This window comes from Bison bison, unplaced genomic scaffold (assembly GCF_000754665.1).
Source record: "Bison bison bison isolate TAMUID 2011002044 unplaced genomic scaffold, Bison_UMD1.0 scf7180017864370, whole genome shotgun sequence".
In the NCBI taxonomy this organism is placed as follows: Eukaryota; Metazoa; Chordata; class Mammalia; order Artiodactyla; family Bovidae; genus Bison; species Bison bison.
The window spans coordinates 6,699,997-6,721,439 of NW_011494942.1; the positions used below are offsets into that span (position 1 = coordinate 6,699,997).

Here is a 21,443-nt window from a genome sequence, read left to right on the forward strand (position 1 = left end):
CAGGATAAAGGGAAAGAATGAATTAAAATGTAAAGGCAGGAACTCCCCTGGTGGTCCAGTGGTTAAGAATCCACCTTCCAAGGCAGGGGACATGGATTTGATCCCAAGTAGGGGAAGTAAGATCCCACATGCCCCAGGGCAACTAAGCCTGTGTGCTGCAAGAGAAGCCCGCTCTTCGTAACTAGATAAAGTCCAGGCACCACAACAAAGAGCTCGCATACAGCCAAAATTTTAAAAAAAGAAAAAAAATGTAAAGACAGAAACAAACACGACACAAAAAGTCACCAAGTCACCTACTCTATGATTCCATTTATATGAAATATTGAGAATAGGTAAATCTGCAGAGACAGAAAGCAGATTGCAGGTTGGTGGGGACACAAGAGAGGGGGATGTAGGGAATGACTGATTGATAGGTATGGGGTTTCCTCTTGAGGTGATAAAATATTTTATAACCAGATAGAGGGGATGGTTGCAGAACACTGTAAATCTAAATGCAACTGAATTGTTAACTTGAAAATGGTTAATTTAATGCTATGTGAATTTCACCTCAGTTGAAATAATTGTTTTCTTTTTGAAGTATAATTGATTTACAATGTTGTGCTAGTTTCAATGGCACCCCACTCCAGTACTCTTGCCTGGAGAATCCCATGGACGGAGGAGCCTGGTGGGCTGCAGTCCATGGGGTCGCTAAGAGTCGGGCACAACTGAGCAACTTCACTTTCACTTTTCACTTTCATACATTGGAGAAGGAAATGGCAGCCCACTCCAGTGTTCTTGCCTGGAGAATCCTGGGGACAGAGGTGCCTAGTGGGCTGCCGTCTATGGGGTCGCATAGAGTCGGACACGACTGAAGTGACTTAGCAGCAGCAGCAGCAAAATCATTCAGTTATATATATTCATATGCATATTCTTTCTGATATTCCTTTCAACATTCTTATGGTTTTATTTACAGGATATTGAATATGAAATAATTGTTTAAAAATTTAAAGGTGGGACCTTACATACACCATTTCCATTTCCTCCTACTGAAAAGAAGCAAAAATGCTGAATAAAATAGTTTGTAAGAAAATCTCATTAAATCAAGGAGTGAGGCAATGTCTAGTTAAAGTATTGAGAGAAGTACAAAAAGAAATGTAAGCTCTGGAGGATCTAAGTTTCTTTCTCCTCAAAAGGGCGAAGAATAGCTAAGACATTTTAGAAGAAAAAAGATAAGGTGTAAGAACTTGTCCTAAAAAATGTCAATATTTATTAGAAACCTGTAATAATCACAGCAGTGGAATATTGAACAGACAAATAAATCAAAGAAAAATAAACAAGGAAATGTATGTGACAGTTCAGATCAGTTCAGTCGCTCAGTCATGTCTGACTCTTTGCGACCCCATGAATCGCAGCACGCCAGGCCTCCCTGTCCATCACCAACTCCTGGAGTTCACCCAGACTCACAAAAAGGTACTAAAGTCAGTGGGGACAGAGATTGATACATGGTATCATTGATATATGATACATTGATACAGGACAACCCAACATCACATAAAAAAGAAGTCTGACCTTACTGACTTACTACTGAGTACAGTAAAATTACTACCAGGAAGTTTACTACTGCTAAACTTATGGCTAAAATTATTTATTACTGATTTCCCTGCTAAATCTCAACCTGACTTCTTACCAACACAAAACTCAATTCTAAATCAATTAAAGTAATACAAGGAAAAGGCAGAGCATCAAAGATTTTTAAGAACCAATATAGAACATCTTTATAACTTTTGGTAGAGAAAGTTTTCTTAAAAGAGGCAAAAAGCAAAGCATTAGTCATAAAGGAAAAGCTCTATAAACTAGACTACATTAAAATTAAGAATTCCTAATACCATAGCATGGAAAGCCAAGCTGCAAAGTGGGAAAAGAATTTTGCAACATATACAACTGCCAAAGAAGTATTAATAGTACTCAGAATTTTTTTAAAAAAGAGGAACAAATAACCTGGCAATTCACAAAAGGAGCTCCAAACACAAATGGCCAATATATACATTGGCAAAGATGCTCAACCTCATTAGAAATCAGAAAAATGCATATAAAAACCACAGCAAGATACATTAGCACTACCTCCCAATACAAAACATGCGTTTTTGCAAAATATTGGAAGCACTGGGGAAGATGGAGACCAGCAGGAATTCTCAGTCACTGTTAATGGAAGCGTAAACTGGCACAATCACTTTGGAGAAAAGTTGGCTATTATGAAGGAAAGTTGAGGATGTACAGATCCCATGACTCAGCAATTCTTCACAATGGCTTCAAAATAAAAATTAACCAAAAGCCCATCAAAAGTAGAATGGATCAGTAAATTCTGGGATATTCATACAATGAAACACTACACAATGATGAGAATAAATGAACTACAGCTTCATACAGTAAAAAGGATGAATTATATCTACATCATGCTGAGCAGCAGAAGAAAAACACACACATATACATGCATGTATTCACACTTGAAAGAAAGCTGAAGTACGTCTTTAGGGAGCCATGCACTATGCTTGTGCTGTGATTAGTCGCTCAGTCTTGTCTGACTCTTTTTGACCACATGGACTGTAGCCCGCCAGGCTTCTCTGTCCATGGGGATTCTCCAGGCATGAATACTTGAGTGGGTTGCCATGCCTTCCTCCAGGGGATCTTCCCAATTCAGGGACAGAACCCAGGTCTCCAGCATTGCAGGCGGATTCTTTACTGTCCGAGCCACCAGGGAAGCCCAAGAATACTGGAGGCATACATAGCAAAAATGTTCAAGGAAATGATGACCATAAAAGTCAAAGTGGTAATTATATTTTGAGGAATAAAGACAGTGAAGTTAAAGGCATGTTGGAGGGTCTTTGGAGGAAGTTGGTGATATTTGCACAAATGTTTACTTTTTCATTTAACAGTACATATATGTTATATTTACTTCTATATTTTGCAACAAAAAAGATTCAAAAAGACAAATGAGTTAATTACCAATTGGCTATTTCCACCATGAATAAACAATGAATTCAAGGCTGAAATTATGGTGCCCATTCACGGGACTCTAGGCCATTGATATGCAGGGTTTTTTTTGTTTGTTTGTTTGTTTTTTGTTTCTTGGAGGTGGGGAGTTGGTGCATGGAGGGTCAATTCTGCAGGAAAAAAATCATGATAGCCTCCTTTTTTCCCATTCAAAACAAAAATAAATTGAATAAGGCACATGGAAAAATATGTATATTTTAGGTTCCCACAATATTGCATAGAAAACACCAATTAAAAAACTGATTTTTTAGTTACTAATATAAGTTGTTTTCTGGGCATATTTGTGAATTGGCAGCATAGAGGATCCTTTCTAGTCTCTCATTACTTACTTTTTCATAGTTTATTTCAAATCCTATTGGTAAATTATAATTGTCTAGGGAACTACTAGAGCTGTTTTCAAAAATGATGCCCAGGTTTTACATATATAAAGACTTCTAGGTGATTCTAACATACAGCCAAGGTTAGGAATCACTACAGCTCTTTGAAATTCACAGGTGATATATTTTATCCTCAAAGTAATCATACTTGAGGTAGGTATGGCATCCTCACCTCAACAGGGCAAACCATGGCTTAGACAAACATTTTGCCCAAAAGTCACATCAAATTAATGACAAAGTGAAAGCCAGCATTAGCTTATTCCATCAAATAACACATTTACTCCAATTGTTAAGTGCCTATTGTGGGACAGGTACGGCATCAGGCAATGAGGAGAGAGAGAAGCTTAACTGTACTTGGCTTAACTGTACACCTCCCTGAGCATCTCTCGCTCTACCTGAGCTGGGCAATATAGAGCTATATAGCACAGGGAACTGTATTCAATATTCTGTAACAAACTATAATGGAAAAGAATGTGAAAAAGAGTGTGTATATATGTGTGTGTTTGTGTAAAACTGAATCATTTTGCTGTACAGCAAAAATCAATACAACTTTATAAATCTACCATGGCTGTGCGTGCATGCTAAATTGCTTCAGTCGTGTCCCGCTCTGTGTGACCCTGTGGACTGTAGCCTACTAGGTTTCTCTGTCCATGGGATTCTCCAGGCAAGAATACTGTAGTCGGTTGCCATGCCCTCTTCTAGGGGATCTTCCCAACCCAGGGATTGAACCCACATCTCTTTAAGTCTCCTGAATTGGCAGGCGAATTCTTTACCACTAGATCCACCTGGGAAGCCTAAATTAACTATATCTCGATAAAATTTTTTTAAAAGTCTGAGTTTGAAATGAGTCAAAGGCCATATTGGGAAGCTGGGTGGACAGACACAGCCCTGGTCTAAGCCTGGTTGAAGATAATTGCTATGTAATCTACTTCCTTAAACCTGGACCTATAGTATCAGCATTCTTTATAAATTAATTTATAGAGATTAATATAGAGTAGATGAAGTAAGAGTATGAGAGGAAATACACTGCATACTAGGTGTATCCTGTATACCACAGATTCAGAAGAAAGATTCATCTTCCAGTTATTTAAACATGCTGCTGCTGCTGCTGCTGCTAAGTCGCTTCAGTCGTGTCCAACTCTGTGCGACCCCACAGATGGCAGCCCACCAGGCTCCGCCGTCCCTGGGATTCTCCAGGCAAGAACACTGGAGTGGGTTGCCATTTCCTTCTCCAATGCATGAAAGTGAAAAGTGAAAGTGAAGTTGCTCAGTCGTGTCCGACTCTTCCGGACCCCATGGACTGCAGCCTACCAGGCTCCTCCATCCATGGGATTTTACAGGCAAGAGTACTGGAGTGGGGTGCCATTGCCTTCTCCGTATTTAAACATACTCCTGGAGCAAAGCTGTGGTTGGGAGGTTAGGCAGCATTGAGAATCATAAACTCAGCAGAATATTTTCTGAAAATGTTATGAGGATGAGTGACCACTCTAGAGAGACTTTAAAGACACGACATGGGACACTTGGCAGAACTTCACCATAAAATGGTAACACCAATGTTTCTATTCATATAAAAATCCAGGAAATAAAATAACCTTTATTGCAATATCCTCCGTCTCCATGGGATGCAGACGTCGTGTTGATTGCTCATAGTTGTCCAGGTGATATCTTCCAGGCTGCTTCCTGTTTATAGTTTTTGGCTGCTGCATTCCAAACGGAAAAGAACACAAGTTGAAATGCTATGAAAAAAACTGAGGTTTTACTGAACATTAACTCACAAGGTTGCCGCTGCATTTAGAGTCTAAGAAAAAGAAGTAAAGTGAATGTCATATTTTAATTATTTCTATGGCATCCCTCCACTCCCCCCCAAAGCAAACAATAATCAAAAAGTGTTATGCACTCATTTTAAACCTAATTCACAAACTTTTTAAGAAAAATGAAAATATGAAGATGTGATACTCGTAAATGATGGAAGTTAAAATGCTGAGCACCAAACTAGGCTCTGGCTAGTCTTTCTCTACTTTTCTGGATGAATAGACCCAGGCGATTAAAAAAAGTGTGTGCCATGGCAAAAGACAATCAGGCTAACTTAGGTTAAACTAGAGTCTACTTGTTAGGCCATCAGGCTTATAAACGTTCCAACAGTACATTTTTGGTCACCCTCTGAATTATGAGGATTTTGAGTCTGATACACTCACATAAATCAGATGAGTCTACATGTCACCCGAAGATCCACGGTGGGATGAGAAAAAGCATAACGATCTAGGATTTCTTTGCTCAAACATGTATATTATTTCATGTGTGCTCAGTCACTCAGTCATGTTCGACTCTTTGTGACACCATGGACCGTTACCCACCAGGCTTCTCTGTCCATGAGATTTTCCAGGCAAGAATACTGGAGTGGGGTGCCATTTCCTCCCCCAGGGGACCTTCCTGATCCAGGGATTGCACCCACGTCACTTGCATCTCTTGCACTGGTTGTGCTATGCTTAGTTGCTCAGTCATGACCGACTCTTTGGGACCTCATGGACTGTAGCCCATCAGGCTCCTCTGTCCATGGGGATTCTCCAGGCAAGAATACTGGAGTGGGTTGCCATGCCCTCCTCCAGGGTATCTTTCCAACCCAGGGACTGAAACCAGGTCTCCTGCATTGCTGATTCTTTACCGTATGAGCCACCAGGGAAGCCCGAAAGACACAGATGGAGGAGCTGGGGGATGAACCCAGGGCCTTGTACATGTGAAGTATGCACTCTACCTCTGAGCTACACCCCCTTGCTCTGGCAGGCAGATTCTTTACCACTGCGCCACCTGGGAAGCCCGTATTATTTCATAAGGAGATCTGTAAGCACTACAGCATGATCTAGTCTTTCTCAAGTATTATAGCATTATTGTTCTGAGCCAAAGTACTAAAGCATCCATAATACAGAGGATGTCAGCTAAGGCTAGACAATCTTCCTATACTTAAACTTGAATTAGGTCATGACTAGAAGCTTCTGTTATTCTCTCATTTTGAATTTAATTTCACACAGATAGAGACAAATGGTTGAAGAAAGGTAGGAAATTCAGCTCTGTTAACCTCTAAGTCATAAATTATATAAGCTCAAAATTTGTCCCAGAAATCTTGTAAGCAACTATTTTAACATAAATAACTATCTGTAGTACTTACGGAGACTACCAAAGATAAATACACTTCAAAACTATCAAACAACCTAAGAGAAAACAAAAACAAAAGATTCTAATTGAAAAACTAATTTTTTGGCTTTGGAACATTAGGTTTAGCTTTTTTGATAAATCTGTCGAGTTCTATTATGAGAATCATGCATGACCTCAAATAATCAGCAATTTAATCCCAACAAGATAATGCTGTCCAGTTTACATCCATTAGTGTATCAACCACATTACCCTGGTAGCTCAGATGGTAAAGAATCTGACTGCAATGCAGGAGACCTGGGTTCAATCTCTGGGTTGAGAAGATCCCCTGGAAAAGGGGATGGCTACTCACTCCAGTATTCTTGCCTGGAGAATACTGTGGACAGAGGAGCCTGGAGGGCTACAGTCCACAGGGTTGCAAAGAGTTGGACATGACTGTGTGATTAACACTTTCACTTTAGGGCTTTGCTGGTGGCTCAGACCGTAATCAAACTAATTAAGTAACAAATACTAGGCTACATGCCAATCAATACGCAGATTAAAAAGCCACGGAGAAGAACTAGCAACGGTTCTGTCACACAGAAACTGCTGAATGCATTTTAAACTTGAAAAAGAAAGAAAAAAAGAGAATGTTCACGACATTTTTAGTTTTGTTTTTCTTCTCAGAGTCCTCGTAGATAACCTCACAGGGGATGGGGCAGAGAGTCACTAACTATCCTTTCAGCTGAGTATTTTCCCCACACAAGACCTGTCTACATCTGTACATATATTTGCTGTCTTCTAGAGTCTTAACTTCTATAGTAGTATCGCCCCCAGAGGCCCAAAGGGATGACTTCATGTTCTTCACAAACCTAAGGAGAGGGGTGGGAGGAGGAGACGTGTTGACAGAGATTTGAGTCCGAATCTCACAGATGTAATTTGAAGAGGCTCTGGCACTAGAAAGTCACTAATTCTCCAAGGAGCTTCGGCAGCCAAAACCACTTAGCTCTAAGCTTTTACAGAATACATAGCTTCTTAAGCACTCTCAAGAAGGAGTTTCCATTCGTGTTCTTTTCAAACACATAGTTTTTTTTCCTCTCCATTTCTAAAAGTTTGTCATTTGTGGTTTGGCGCATCGGCAGTTGATGAATGGCCCCAAAAGACATCAGAAGTCCAGTCTGGTTTCAATAACCCCAAAGATATTGGAGGCATCTAAAGGGGATTCTTTTTTCCATTCAACCTTCACTCAGTTCAACTTTTCATGCATCCCTCCTCTCATGCAAAAGACTCTTCAGAATCCCCTCACTCTGCACACGTGACCTCCTCTGTCCCTTCTCCTGAGGTCATCTCCCTCCACTCATCCCCATGTCTCTGAAAGATGATCTAATAATTTCTTTGGGAACCTATCACCCAAAAGGTGACAAGGTTGGTTCTCATCAACTGCCTGAGTTTCCTCTTGCCTCAAAGTGTAGATGCTCTATGACGTGTTCCCATCTTGGTATCCATGTCCACACAAGAGCACACGAGCATGTCAGACTTTGTCATTCCAGTATCTATAAGCATGAGTGGTAGTTCCTTCTCAGTCAAAAAAAAAAAAAAATCACACCTGCTTAACAAAATAACAGGGAGTAAAAAAATAACTTCAGGAAAGCAGAAGAAATCAACAAGTCTAAGACAGCCCAGTGCTTGTCTTAAGTATTTTTAGCAGTTTTAAACACACTGTGAAGAAAATTTAATGCAGAATAACTTCCTATGAAGACTCTCCAAGCCTCAACTCCTTCCTGTCAGGAGACTGCATGTCCATTTTTGTTTCGTTACCCAAATGGTAGATATATTCACATATTCTCTAATAGTAAATAAATGATTATTAACTTGCAACTAATTTTAGACAAACTCCTTTCTACATTATTCTTATGAAATAAAATAGACATATTAATTTTATTTTTTTATTTTTTAAAAATTTTATTTTATTTTATTTATTTTTAAAATTTTATTTTTGAACTTTACAATATTGTATTAGTTTTGCCAAATATCGAAATGAATCTGCCACAGGTATGCCTGTGTTCCCCATCCTGAACCCTCCTCCCTCCTCCCTCCCCATACCCTCCCTCTGGGTTGTCCCAGTGCACCAGCCCCAAGCATCCAGTATCGTGCTTCGAACCTGGACTGGAGACTCATTTCATACATGATATTATACATGTTTCAATGCCATTCTCCCAAATCTCCCCACCCTCTCCCTCTCCCACAGAGTCCATAAGACTGATCTATACATCAGTGTCTCTTTTGCTGTCTCGTACACAGGGTTATTGTTACCATCTTTCTAAATTCCATATATATGCGTTAGTATACTGTATTGGTGTTTTTCTTTCTGGCTTACTTCACTCTGTATAATAGGTTCCAGTTTCATCCATTTCATTAGAACTGATTCAAATGAATTGTTCAGACATAGCTTTCAAGAAAGTGGTATAATCTAGTCCCATTATTTTAAGTATTATCTGATGATCAATGGCTCTTAAATTTACATCTCCAAGGGTGACTTCTCTTCTTGGATGCCAATAAATATCTCAAAATTATCATGTGCAAAATATACCTCTTGATTCCATCTCAACAGCAACCTACTCATTTCTCAGCTTCCCTATTTCAGTTATTGACTCTGCCATCTACTCAGTAGTCAAGCCAATAACCTAGGATTCATCCTTGAGTCTTCTTTCTCCTTCCTCATCTCCATTCAATCCATCAGCAAGCCTCCATCAGCTCCACCCAAAAAAATGTATGCTGAATTTGATAACTTCTCACAAGGTCCACTACAACCAAAACAAATTCTAACCATCCCCATTTCTTGCTATGCCATTATAATGACCTCTTTACTGGTCCATCTGTTCTACTCTTGTCCCCAGTGACAACTCTCCCCTCAGTAGTCATAGTGATCCTTTAAACATATACACAAAATTATATGCATCCCTACTTTAAACCCTCCAGTGGTTTCCTATTGCTTGTCAATAGAATCCAAACTCTCTCCCTGGTTTAAAGGACCTGCAATCCTTGTTCTTTACCCACCTGCCAATGCAGGCTCGGTCCTTGGATTGGGAAGATTATCTGGAGGAGGAAATGGCAACCCCCTCCGGTATTCTCGCCTGGAGAATCCCATGGACAGAGGAGCCTGGCAGGTTACAATCCATAGGGTTGCAGGGAGTTGGACACAACCAAAGCAACTTTTAGCACTTAATCCTTGCTTCTAGTTCATTTTATCTCTCTCTTCCTTACCAGGCATCAGCCATAGTGCCCCTCTGTTCTTTGAACACACCAAATTAATTCCCACTTCAGTGTCACAGCAGCTGCTAGTTCTCCCCGAGAAATCATCTGGCCCCTTTCTAGGCCTCTGCAGAAGAGGTACCGACAGGTTTCAGCTCCAATGACAGCTCTTCAGAGGGACCTTCTGGAGAATGACTACCCTGCTCTGAGGACACCAGTCGCTCTCTAACACCTTCTTTAATTTTCTTCCGACAGGGAAATGATCTCATCTTTTTACTTTTTATCATCTGACTCCTGCCTCAAGAAAGCAAACTCTGTGACAAGAAAGATCCTGCCTGCCTTGCTCAGAGCTACATCGACAGGTCTTGACACAATGCACAGGGCAGTTTCTAAGTCTGGAAACACAAGCTAATATATAATACTTATAACATTTCATGTAAAATATGAAAAATAATATCAACTGTTTCCAGGCTTTACAGAGATATGAGTAAATATTTCTGAAATGGATGAACTAATTGGTTCAGGAGTCACAAGACTTGGGTTTTAATTCTGACTATTGTTGTTGTTGAGTCACTAAGTCATGTCCAACTCTTTTGCAACTCCATGGACTGCAGCACATCAGGCTCCTCTGCGCATGGAATTTTCTAGGCAAGAATATCAGAGTGGGTTGCCATTTCCTTCTCCGGGGGATCAGCCTGACCTAGGGATCGAACCCACATCTCCTGCATTGCAGGTGGATTCTTTACCACTGAGCCACCAGGGAAGACCCAATTCTGGCTCTGTCACTCACCAATCTTATGACTCTAAAACAACATGCAAATAAAACTATTCATCTAGAAAATAATACAGGTAATGTAATGTAATATATTAAATGAATCAAAAGACATAAGGCATCAAAAAGCAAGTTTTAAACTAAAAAGTATAATACAGTTAAAGGTATTATAAGAATATGATACATGAGTTTTATTTTGTATTATTTTTATATAAAGCTTGGGGTAGACAACCTCTCTGTTTCCTTTTGAATTAAACATGAGCTGTCCTTCTTGGGATAACCTTTTGATAATTTATAAAGATAAGCCTTATATGTTTCTTTATTGATTCTAAACCTATAAGTTTGTTGCAGAAGCAGGTAGTAATTTTTCTTCACGTGTGTGCTCACTCAGTCATGTCTGACTCTTTGCCACCCCCCGGACTGTAGCCCACCAGGCTCTTCTGTCCATGGGATTACCCAGGCAAGAATACCGGAGTGGGTTGCCATGCCCTCCTCCAGGGAATCTTCCCAATTCTGGGATTGCACCCACGTCTCAAGTCTCCTGCATTGGCAGGTGGGTTCTTTACCACAGTGCCACCTGGGAAGCCCCTTTTCTTCAAATAGGTTACAAGTAAAGCTGACAATTTCTTCTAATTGCACGCATTTTAAATTATCCATCCTCAGGACGGTCCCTTATTCACAGCTCCCGTAACAAGCAAAACACTTACGACTCCAGTGTGCTTCTTACAGGATTCAAATGGAAGAGACCCTTCACCAGTTCGCCAGCTGTCCTCACCAATCTCATCACTCAGGAGAAATTCATTCAGCTTCTGAACACTGCAAAAGGCAAACAAGCACAGGATAAGGGTTAAAAATAAAACCACCACCCAAGAAGTTCTACCTAAGTAAACAAACTTTTCCCCCAACCATTTCCATGGTAAGCAAGTCAGCTCTAAGAATCATTTTTCAAGACCAACTGGGAATTCAGCAAGGGAATGCCAGGGACTGATGGCCTCTTGGGACTTGAGCCTTTCAGTGCTTAAAATGGAAGAATCTTAGAAAAATGAGAAACTAAATTCAACCAAATCACTCTTGCACTGTTTTTTGGTTTTTTTTTTTTTTTGCAACTGTATTTCTTGTTAAAGACAACAGAATTGCAGAGGAACTTGAAACAAGGTGGTTAAAACTAATACTACTACTAACTAAGGAAGTATCATTTTTCTAATTTTAAAAGTGAGGAGGAAAAAAGGTACAGAGAAGTAAGTAAAAGCATGTAGCATATAACACAGAGATCAAGGGTCCTCACCCACTATACAACCTTGCATAAGCATTATTTATATGTTGCCCATATTCCAACAATCTGCATAGAGAGGGCCCTCTCCTCAAAATGTCGGCCAAGATCAGTGGTATCAACATCATCTGGGAGCTTCCTCAAAACAGAGAATCTCAGGCCCCCACCCCCCAAGACCTCCTGAAGCAAAATTTGTATTTTAATTGGATCCAGAGATGCTTCATAAGCATGATACAGTTTAAGAAGCCCTGCTCTAGAAGAGGAGTTCACAAACATCCTTTCCTGTGTTCTCCAAAGCCTGGACACAAGACCCCTTGCCCCACTGACCCCACCCACTCTAAAACCTGCAACACAGCATCAGAGTAAAAAGAAAGAATCAAAGAAAACAATAACATAACTTGAAAACACCCCTCCATCAATAACATGATATACTAAAGAAAAGTCGGTGAACTTGAAAGACGAGAAATGCTCCTTTTAACACACTAGGATGCTAATAGTAGACAAACTGGCTTGGTACAGGCAGCATCACCTATAGAGGAAAAACTGCCATTGGTAGGAAACTAGAAAATATATACTTGAAACAAAAGATTTCTTTTTTATTTTTTATTGAGCTGGTAGTCAAGTGCCCCCAGGTAGGTCTCAGTAGTTTGTTTTTGTGACAGACTAATAAAATGAAGAAAAGTATCTGTATGTATAACTGAATTATTTTGCTGTACAGCAGTTATTAACAAAGGGAGATGCCCTGGTGGCTCAGATGATAAAGAATCTGCCTGCAATGCAGGAGACACAAGAGACAATACAAAATTTAAAAAGACAGATAATAAAAAAGAGAAGAAAAGTAAATTTGATTCAGTTTGTTGCCCATGAACTTTAAGCCCTATAGCCTTGTATTCCACAGAAACTGCTTACTTTCTTCTGAAACATGAAGGTAAATAAAACCCACTGGGGCAGTCTATCTATTAACTTCTAAATTTCATTTACATAAAACAAATCATTAAAAAAAAATTTTTTTTTTTTAACTGAAGTAGGGGCTTCCCTGGTAACTCAGCTGGTAAAGAATCTGCTTGCAATGCAGGAGACCTTAGTTCAATTCCTGGTTTGGGAAGATCCCCTGGAGAAGGGATAGGCTACCCACTCCAGTATTCTTGGGCTTCCCTGGTGGCTCAGACAGTAAAGAATCCGTCTGCAATGTGGGAGACCTGGATTTGATCCCTGGGTCAGGAAGATCCCCTGAAGAAGGAAACGGCAACCCACTCCCGTATTCTTGCCTGGGAAATCCCAGGACAGAGGAGCCTGGCAGGCTACAGTCCATGGGATTGCAAAGAGTTGGACACAACTTAGCAACTAAACAACAACAACAACAATAGTTGATTTACAATATTGTGTCAGTGTCAGGTGTACAGCACAGGAATCGAGATATATATATCTGAATATATATACATGTATACTTCTTTTTAGATTCTTTTCCCTTGTAGTTTATTACAAAATATTATGTATAGTTCCCTGTGCTATACAGTAGGTCCTTATTAGTTATCTATTTTATATATATCAGTAGTAGTATGTATATGATAATTTCATATGAGAAATAATTTTTAATTGAAGTTTAATTGATACAATATTATATAAGTTATAGGTGTACAGTAAAGTGGCTCACAGTTTTTAAAGGTTATACTCCATTTATGGTTACAAAACACTGGCTATATTACCTGTGTTATACAATATATCTTTTGTAGCTTATTTTAGGCATAAGAGTTTGGACCTCTTAATGCCCTATGCCTTTGTAGTCCCTCCCTCCTTCCCTTTCCCCAATGGTAATTACAATACTATAGAGAGCCACTAGTTCTCTATATATCTGTGAACCTCTTTTTTTTTTTTATATTCATGAGTTTGTTGTATTGGGTTGTCCAAAACATTTGTTCAGGCTTTTCCAGAACATCTTGAGGAAAAACCTGAACTAATGTTTTGGCCAACCCAATATTTTTTAGATTTCACTAAAAAGAAATGTTTAAGGAAAGCTTTGACTGAATAATATTCCATTGTATGTATACGCTGTATTTAGTTTATTCATCTGTTGATGGACATTTGGGTTGTTTCACTTTTTGGCTATTGTGATTAATGCTGCTATGAAGATGAGTGTACAGACATCTATTCAAGTCCCTGCTTTCAATTCTTTTGGGTATACACCCAAAAGTGGAATTGCTAGATCATATGGTAATTCTATGTTTAATTTTTTGAGCATCTGCCATACTTTTTTTCCATGGTTCTGGAATTCCTGACTCAAATATATTTGAATTATGACAACATGGATAATAAACCTTGAAAATATTATGCTAAATAAGATAAGCCAGGCACACACACAAAAAAACAAAAATTACTTAATTCCACTTCTATGAGGTAGCTAGAATATACGGATTCACAAAGACAGAAAGTCAGTGGTGGTCACCAGGGCCTGGGAAGAGAGGCACAAGGGGAGTTACTGTTTAGTGATTATAGAGTTTCAATCTGAGAAAATGAAAAAGTTCTGGAGATGGACTGTGGTAATGTTTACATGACATACTGAAAGCCACCGAACTGTACACTAAAAGTGGTTTAAATGATAAACTGTATGTTGTATATATATTACTGATATTTTAAAAATAATTTCAGAACCAAAAAAAAAAAAACAAAAAAAGAGAGTTTTGGGTTCTGCACTCTCTTTAAGTCTTTGACAGCAAAGCCTGATCACACAGACTTGAAAGGTGGCGTAGAAATGCCTTATGAAATGACGTTCCTTTCTTTACTTTTGTAGACTTTGTCATTCTGTTCTAATGTCTTGAAGAGATTGGATTTTAAGGAGTACAGCTTTATCAATCAAAAGAATGCCTTTTAAACAACTTCACACTATGTCTGTGTATACAAAGTACACGGCTGGGTTCATGTGTCTTTGTAACTCTAAGTCCAGTAGCCCCTGGCACACATTACTCCATGAATGCTTGTTGAATCAGTCAAAGAAGGTACAAACCAATGATTCAGACATTCAAGTAAGCTCAGTTGACTCAATTTTCCATTTCTAGCACACATGCAAATCTTACTGAAGTTTTTATGAAATTAACGAGCCCCATTCTGGCTGAAGGTCTTCGCAGGTGGTTCAGTGGTAGAGTCTGCCTCCAATGCAGGAGACATGGGTTGGATCTCTGGATTGGGAAGATCCCCTGGAGAAGGAAATGACAATCCACTCCAGTATTCTCGCCTGGGAAATCCCATGGACAGAAGAACCTGGCAGGCTACGGTCCACGGGGTCGTGAAAGAGTGTGACTGGAGCATGGGTAGAACTTCCTTTCCTTTTCATAAGATCCCACTTTGGATCTCCAATTAGTGAACCTCAGAGGACCCAATACTAGCACTTTTCTGAACCTCCCCCTCCATTTCCCCTCCCTTGTCCCCATTATTCCAGGCTCTCTGGCTAAGGGTCCCCTGAACTGCTGTTTTGTTTGTTTTGTTACTATCTCTCCCACTAGACTGTGAAGTCTTTAAAACAAGATTTTCATCTTCAGAATCTAGCCCAGTGCCAAAAATATAACATAGCAATTCCTCAAGAAATGTCTGCTGACCGAATAAATAGGTAATACAAAAAGCATTTCCTGTTCATACGAGGGCCTTTTAGAACTCACAAAGGCAAAACAATTATGGAAAATGCATGAATCCTGACCAAGGGTGAAGTAACTGCCACCATGCTGCCAGGGTCGTATTTTTACAATGCAAATCTGTTCAAACAGTCCTCGCCTTAAAATAACAAATGGCCACCCTGCACTTTTCAGCATCATTGGCATCCTCTATCTGCTCACCAGGATTTTACTCTCCAGCTTTATCCCCTATTGCTTGCCACATCAGGACCTTTCTCCCACTACATGCAATTAAGTTTAGTCCCTAGAAGGTACTGACTAGACTGTCTCCCTTCTTTCTCGATAAGCTTCAGTGAGCCTTATATACGGCCCATGCATTCTGAGTAGTGCTCTATCACAGCATTACGCACCATGGTAAACTAGCTTCCCTGCCCAGTTTCTCCAGCTAGACTGTGGACTCCTGTGGATCTCACTCCATCTTTCATCGCTGCCATCCCCAGTGTTTAGCAAGATACCTAAACCACTTAATAATTGAATGTGGACCCACGGAAAGACACTTCTCTGAAGCATGGAATGGAATTTAGAAAATAGTGGCACATTAGTAAAATGGAGATTTGTTCAATATTTAATATATTTAGGCAATGTGCTGGACATTTTTCATGTATCATCTCATTTAATTCCCCCAACTTCCATAAGCAGGAGGCCTTACGATGCTCATCTGATAAGCGAGGAAACTGACCCATAGAGGCACCAAATAACATGCCTGTAGTTGAACAGTAACAGTGCTTGTGGTTGAACAGTTGCTATGCAGGTATTGCAAGCAGGTACATTTGATCCCGACCAATTTCCTGTCCTGCCTCCATCACCTTTCTTGTTCAGCGTTTTACTAATTTCTTATTTGACTAGGTAATTCATAAAAGTATTTAAGGTTTTAAAAAGAATTTTTTGATATGAATCATTTCTAAAGTCTTTATTGAATTTGCTACAATACTGCTTCTGTTGTTGATGCTCTGGTTCTTTGGCCACTTGGTATGTGGGATCTTAGCTCTTCAACCACAGATTTAATTTCCAACTGTTACACTGGAAGGTGAAGTCTTAACCACTGGACCACCAGGGAAGTCCCAGTATTTAAATTTATGTTCCCCATGGTATTTTTTCACTTTTCCAATTTGGGTGGTTAGATACAGTTTGAGTACCTTGGGCTTCCCAGGTGGCACTCCTGGTAAAGAATCCACCTGCCAATGCAAGAGACTCAAGAGATGTGGGTTCAATCCCCTGGAGGAGAAAATGGCAACCCACTCCAGTATTCTTGTCTGGGAAATCCCATGGACAGAGGATGGTGGATTACACAGTCTGTGAGGTCACAGAGTCAGACATGACTGAGCATATACATACACATGAGTATCTCGGACAGGTACTATGTTTTGGGGGAATAACTGATTTTTTTACTGGCAGTTACATGTTTTTCTTGTTGGAACCATGAAAGTTTTGTAAATGCAGACCAGGTCAACCTGTGAGCAGGCTCTGTGATAAATATCAGTAACAATTTATTTGATTGAAGGTAATCACAGTAGACTAGCCAAATATACTTTCCTCTGGGAGGTACATGAGAGAAAGGACAAAAAATTATCTTCCAACAAAGCAAGGGATTCGTTTTACACATTTTTTCCTTGGCAAATGACATCTTTGGACATAGATACTGCATTATACTTCAAATACCAGAAACCTAAACTCAAATTATTTATAAAGGATACAACATAGCAACTGACATTTTCCTCCAGAAAAGCAATTTACATTAACTATTTTCTTACAAAGAAACTAAAGAGGACAAGAAAGGCAAGCATCCAGAAAAAGACCACTCTTATTCAAGTATTTTAATATTTAAGAAATTAGTGACTTTCCTACTTTTTCTTCACTTCTTTCCTTCTGTTTTGCAAATGCAGGCTGGAACATATCATCGTAAAAGGTCAAAAGAACTCAAATGATGTAGAATGCTGGCGTTAAGAAGTGATAACCTGAATCTTTAATTGCCTCTTTCTTCCATTTTATTATGTAGGTATAAGGTCCCACCCACTGAGCACCACAAGCAATTGAATCTAACAAGCTAAACATTTTTAAAAGAAAGCATAGAATTTTCTCAAGGCAACACATTTCCCATGGCACAGAATTTCCCTATAGCAGAGAAGTTCAGACATCTCCTCCATGCACAGGTAGCACACGTCGGGGTATACGGTGCACCCCATTCTAACCCACCAAATCTCAGAATGCATCTGAATGTAGCAAATAACTTCTACAGTCCTGAGAAGCAGTTTCAAAATCAGCTAACCAAAGTCTCCAATTATAAACAGGCTGCTTCAACTCGCTGTGCGCCAACTGGCATTCAAGACTGGTCATGGGATCCCAGGCGCAGAGGAAAATGCCGAGCCCAGTCCACACCGGGAAAAATGCTCATTTAGGTTCCAAGAACCAGCATACAGTGGGAAAAAGCACTGGCCTCTTCTGTTGACTGGTCATTTCCCTAGGACCCACAAATTAACCACTGAAATTCACTTTAGAGAAGCAAGCTTTTATAAGCTGATTTCATTTGGCCTATGGCTTGGGAAATCTGGAGCTGAGCCCTGAAAACGGGACTGGTCTTTATCAAACTGGCAAATGCCTGTTCCCTGGAACATACAGAAGAGAGAGTGCAATGCACAAATACACAGGGATTATGATCCACTCTCAGTTTCAGTAGGATGCACTACAGCAGGATTATATACTGTGGACTTGGGGAAACACACACCCCTAGATTAATTAGTTTTTTTTTTTCATAGTAACATAGTTAAAGTCCTTTCACTGCTCAGTAACCTCCTGATTTCAGAGGAGTGATCTATTATTAGTTATCAACTGTTTTCTATCTCCACTTGTAGCACAAAGTCAAATTCGATTAAGAAGGCAGCAATGAGAGGGGCAACTATTAAATGGAGAAAATGAAAATAAGAACCAAAATAGCAGACTCTGGCCATTTATCAGTTTTATTGTTTGAAGTGGCTTCTCTTCCAGGGCACTGCCTAATTTGGAAGTGGTGCTACAGAAATCAGTCAGTGATCCGTATGAGTGTTTCAGGAGGCAGAAAATGAGTAAAGAAAATGAGGGCAGATGAGTCCAGAGGGCCTGAGCTTTAAATGCTGAACAGCCCCAGAGTCTGTTCCTAATGACATATCTTACAGAATAGGATTGTAATGATCATGATATGAATCAGCATAACCAATCACAATTTGATTTATAATAAGATAAGGTGTGGCAGTATAGTGGTGAACATAGCTGCACCCAAGCAGATGCATAGTTCAGTTCAGTCACTCAGTCATGTCTAACTCTTTGTGACCCCATGTGACCCCCTGCAGAACACCAGGCCTCCTCGCCCAATACCAACTTCTGGAGTTTACTCAAATTCATGTCAATCAAGTCGGTGATGCCATCCAACCATCTCATCCTCTGTCATCCCTTTCTCCTTTCTTCAATCTTTCCCAGCATCCAGATCTTTTCCAATGAGTCAGTTCTTCACATGAGGTGGCCAAAGTATTGGAGTTTCAGCTTCAGCATCAGTCCTTCCAATGAATATTCAGGACTGATTTCCTTTACAATGGACTGGTTGGATCTCCTTGCAGTCCAAGGGACTTCTCCAACACCACAGTTCAAAAGCATCAATTCTTCATTGCTTAGCTTTCTTTATAGTACAACTCTCACATCCATACATGACTACTGGAAAAACCATAGCCTTGACTAGACAGACCTTTGTTGGCACAGTAATGTCTCTGCTTTCTAATATGCTGTCTAGGTTGGTCATAACTTTTCTTTCAAGGAGCAAGTGTCTTTTAATTTCATGGGTGCAGTCACCATCTCCAGTGATTTTGGAGCCCCAAAAATAAAGTCTGTCACTGTTTCCACTGTTTTCCCACACATTTGCCATGAAGTGATGGGACCGGATGCCATGATCTTAGTTTTCTGGATGTTGAGCTTTAAGCCAACTTTTTCACTCTCCTCTTTCACTGTCATCAAGAGGCTCTTTAGTTCTTTGCATTCTGCCATAGGGGTGGTGTCATCTGTGTATCTGAGGTTATTGATATTTCTCCCGGCAATCTTGATTCCAGCTTGTGCTTCCTCCAGCCCAGCATTTCTCATGATGTACTCTGCATATAAGTTAAATAAGCAGGGTGACAAATATACAGCTGTGATGTACTCCTTTCCCTATTTGGAACCAGTCTGTTGTTTCGTGTCCAGTTCTAACTGCTTCCCAACCTGCATACAGATTTCTCAAGGGCAGGTCAGGTGGTCTGGTATTCCCATCTCTTGAAGATTTTTCCACAGTTTATTGTGATCCACACAGTCAAAGGCTTTGGCATCGTCAATAAAGCAGAAATAGATGCTTTTCTGGAACTCTCTTGCTTTTTTAATGATCCAGTGGATGTTGGCAATTTGATCTCTGGCTCCTCTGCCTTTTCTAAAACCAGCTTGAACATCTGGAAGTTCATGATTCACGTACTTTCGAAGCCTGACTTGGAGAATTTTGAGCATTACTTTGCTAGTGTGTGAGATGAGTGCAATTGTGCAGTAGTTTGAGCATTCTTTGGCATTGCCTTTCTTTGGGATTGGAATGAAAACTGACCTTTTCCAGTCCTGTGGCCACTGCTGAGTTTTCCAAATGTGCTGGCACATTGAGTGCAGCACTTTCACAGCATCATCTTTTAGGATTTGAAATAGCTCAACTGGAATTCCATCACCTCCACTTGCTTTGTTTGTAGTGGTGCTTCCTAAGGCCCACTTGACTTTGCATTCCAGATATCTGGCTCTAGGTGAGTGATCATACCATCGTGTTTATCTGAGTTGTGAAGATCTTTTTTGTATAGTTCTGTGTATTCTTGCCATCTCTTCTTAATATCTTCTGCTTCTGTTACATCCATACCATTTCTGTCCTTTATTGTGCCCATCTTTGCATGAAATATTCCCTTGGTATCTCTAATTTTCTTGAAAAGAACTCTGGTCTTTCCCATTCTATTGTTTTCCTCCATTTCTTTGCACTGATCACTGAAGAAGGCTTTCTTATCTCTCCTTGCTATTCTTTGGAACTCTGCATTCAAATGGGTGTATCTTTCCTTTCTCCCTTGCTTTTTGCTTCTCTTCTTTTCTAAGCTATTTGTAAGGCCTCCTTCTGATCTTTTCATTGGGGATGGTCTTGATCTCTGCCTCCTGTACAATGTCACAAACCTCCATCCATAGTTTCATCAGGCACTCTATCAGATCTAATCCCTTGACTCTATTTCTCACTTCCATTGTATAATCATAAGGGATTTGATTTAGGTCATACCTGAATGGTTTAGTGGTTTTCCCTACTTTCTTCAATTTAAGTCTGGATTTGGCAATAAAGAGTTCATGATTTGAGCCACAGTCAGCTCCTGGTCTTGTTTTTGCTAACTATATAGAGCTTCTCCATCTTTGGCTACAAAGAATATAATCAATCTGATTTTGGTGTTGACCATCTGGTGATGTCCATGTGTAGAGTCTTCTCTTGTGTTGTTGGAAGAGGGTATTTGCTATGACCAGTGCATTCTCTTGGCAAGACTTTGTTAGCCTTTGCCCTGCTTCATTCTTTACTCCAAGGCCAAATTTGCCTATTACTCCAGGTGTTTCTTGACTTCCTACTTTTGAATTCCAGTCCCCTATAATGAAAAGGACATCTTTTTTGGGTGTTAGTTCTAGAATGTCTTGTAGGTCTTCATAGAACAGTTCAACTTCAGCTTCTTCAGCATTACTTGTTGGGGCATAGACTTGGATTACTGTGATATTGAATGGCTTGCCTTGGAAACAAACAGAGAACATTCTGTCTTTTTTGAGATTGCCTCCAAGAACTGCATTTTGGACCCTTTTGTTGACTATGATGGCTACTCCATTTCTTCTAAGGGATTCTTGCCCACAGTAGTAGAAATAATGGTCATCTTAGTTAAATTCACCCATCTACCCAAGCAGTTGACCTGGGT

At 39.9% G+C, this 21,443-nt stretch overlaps 1 protein-coding gene across 6 annotated transcripts in view; it reads right to left on the reverse strand.

Moving 5' to 3' along the window:
* The window catches only part of ABCC9 (ATP-binding cassette, sub-family C (CFTR/MRP), member 9), a 157,386-nt gene that overhangs the window by 93,915 nt on the left and 42,028 nt on the right, over positions 1–21,443 (reverse strand). For all 6 annotated transcript variants that reach the window (XM_010855951.1, XM_010855952.1, XM_010855947.1 and 3 more), the window contains 2 exons: positions 11,265–11,373; positions 5,000–5,107 (listed from right to left, as the gene is read on the reverse strand). In XM_010855951.1, coding sequence (XP_010854253.1) covers positions 5,000–5,107; positions 11,265–11,373 — 217 coding nt within the window. The remainder of the gene's footprint in view (positions 1–4,999; positions 5,108–11,264; positions 11,374–21,443) is intronic.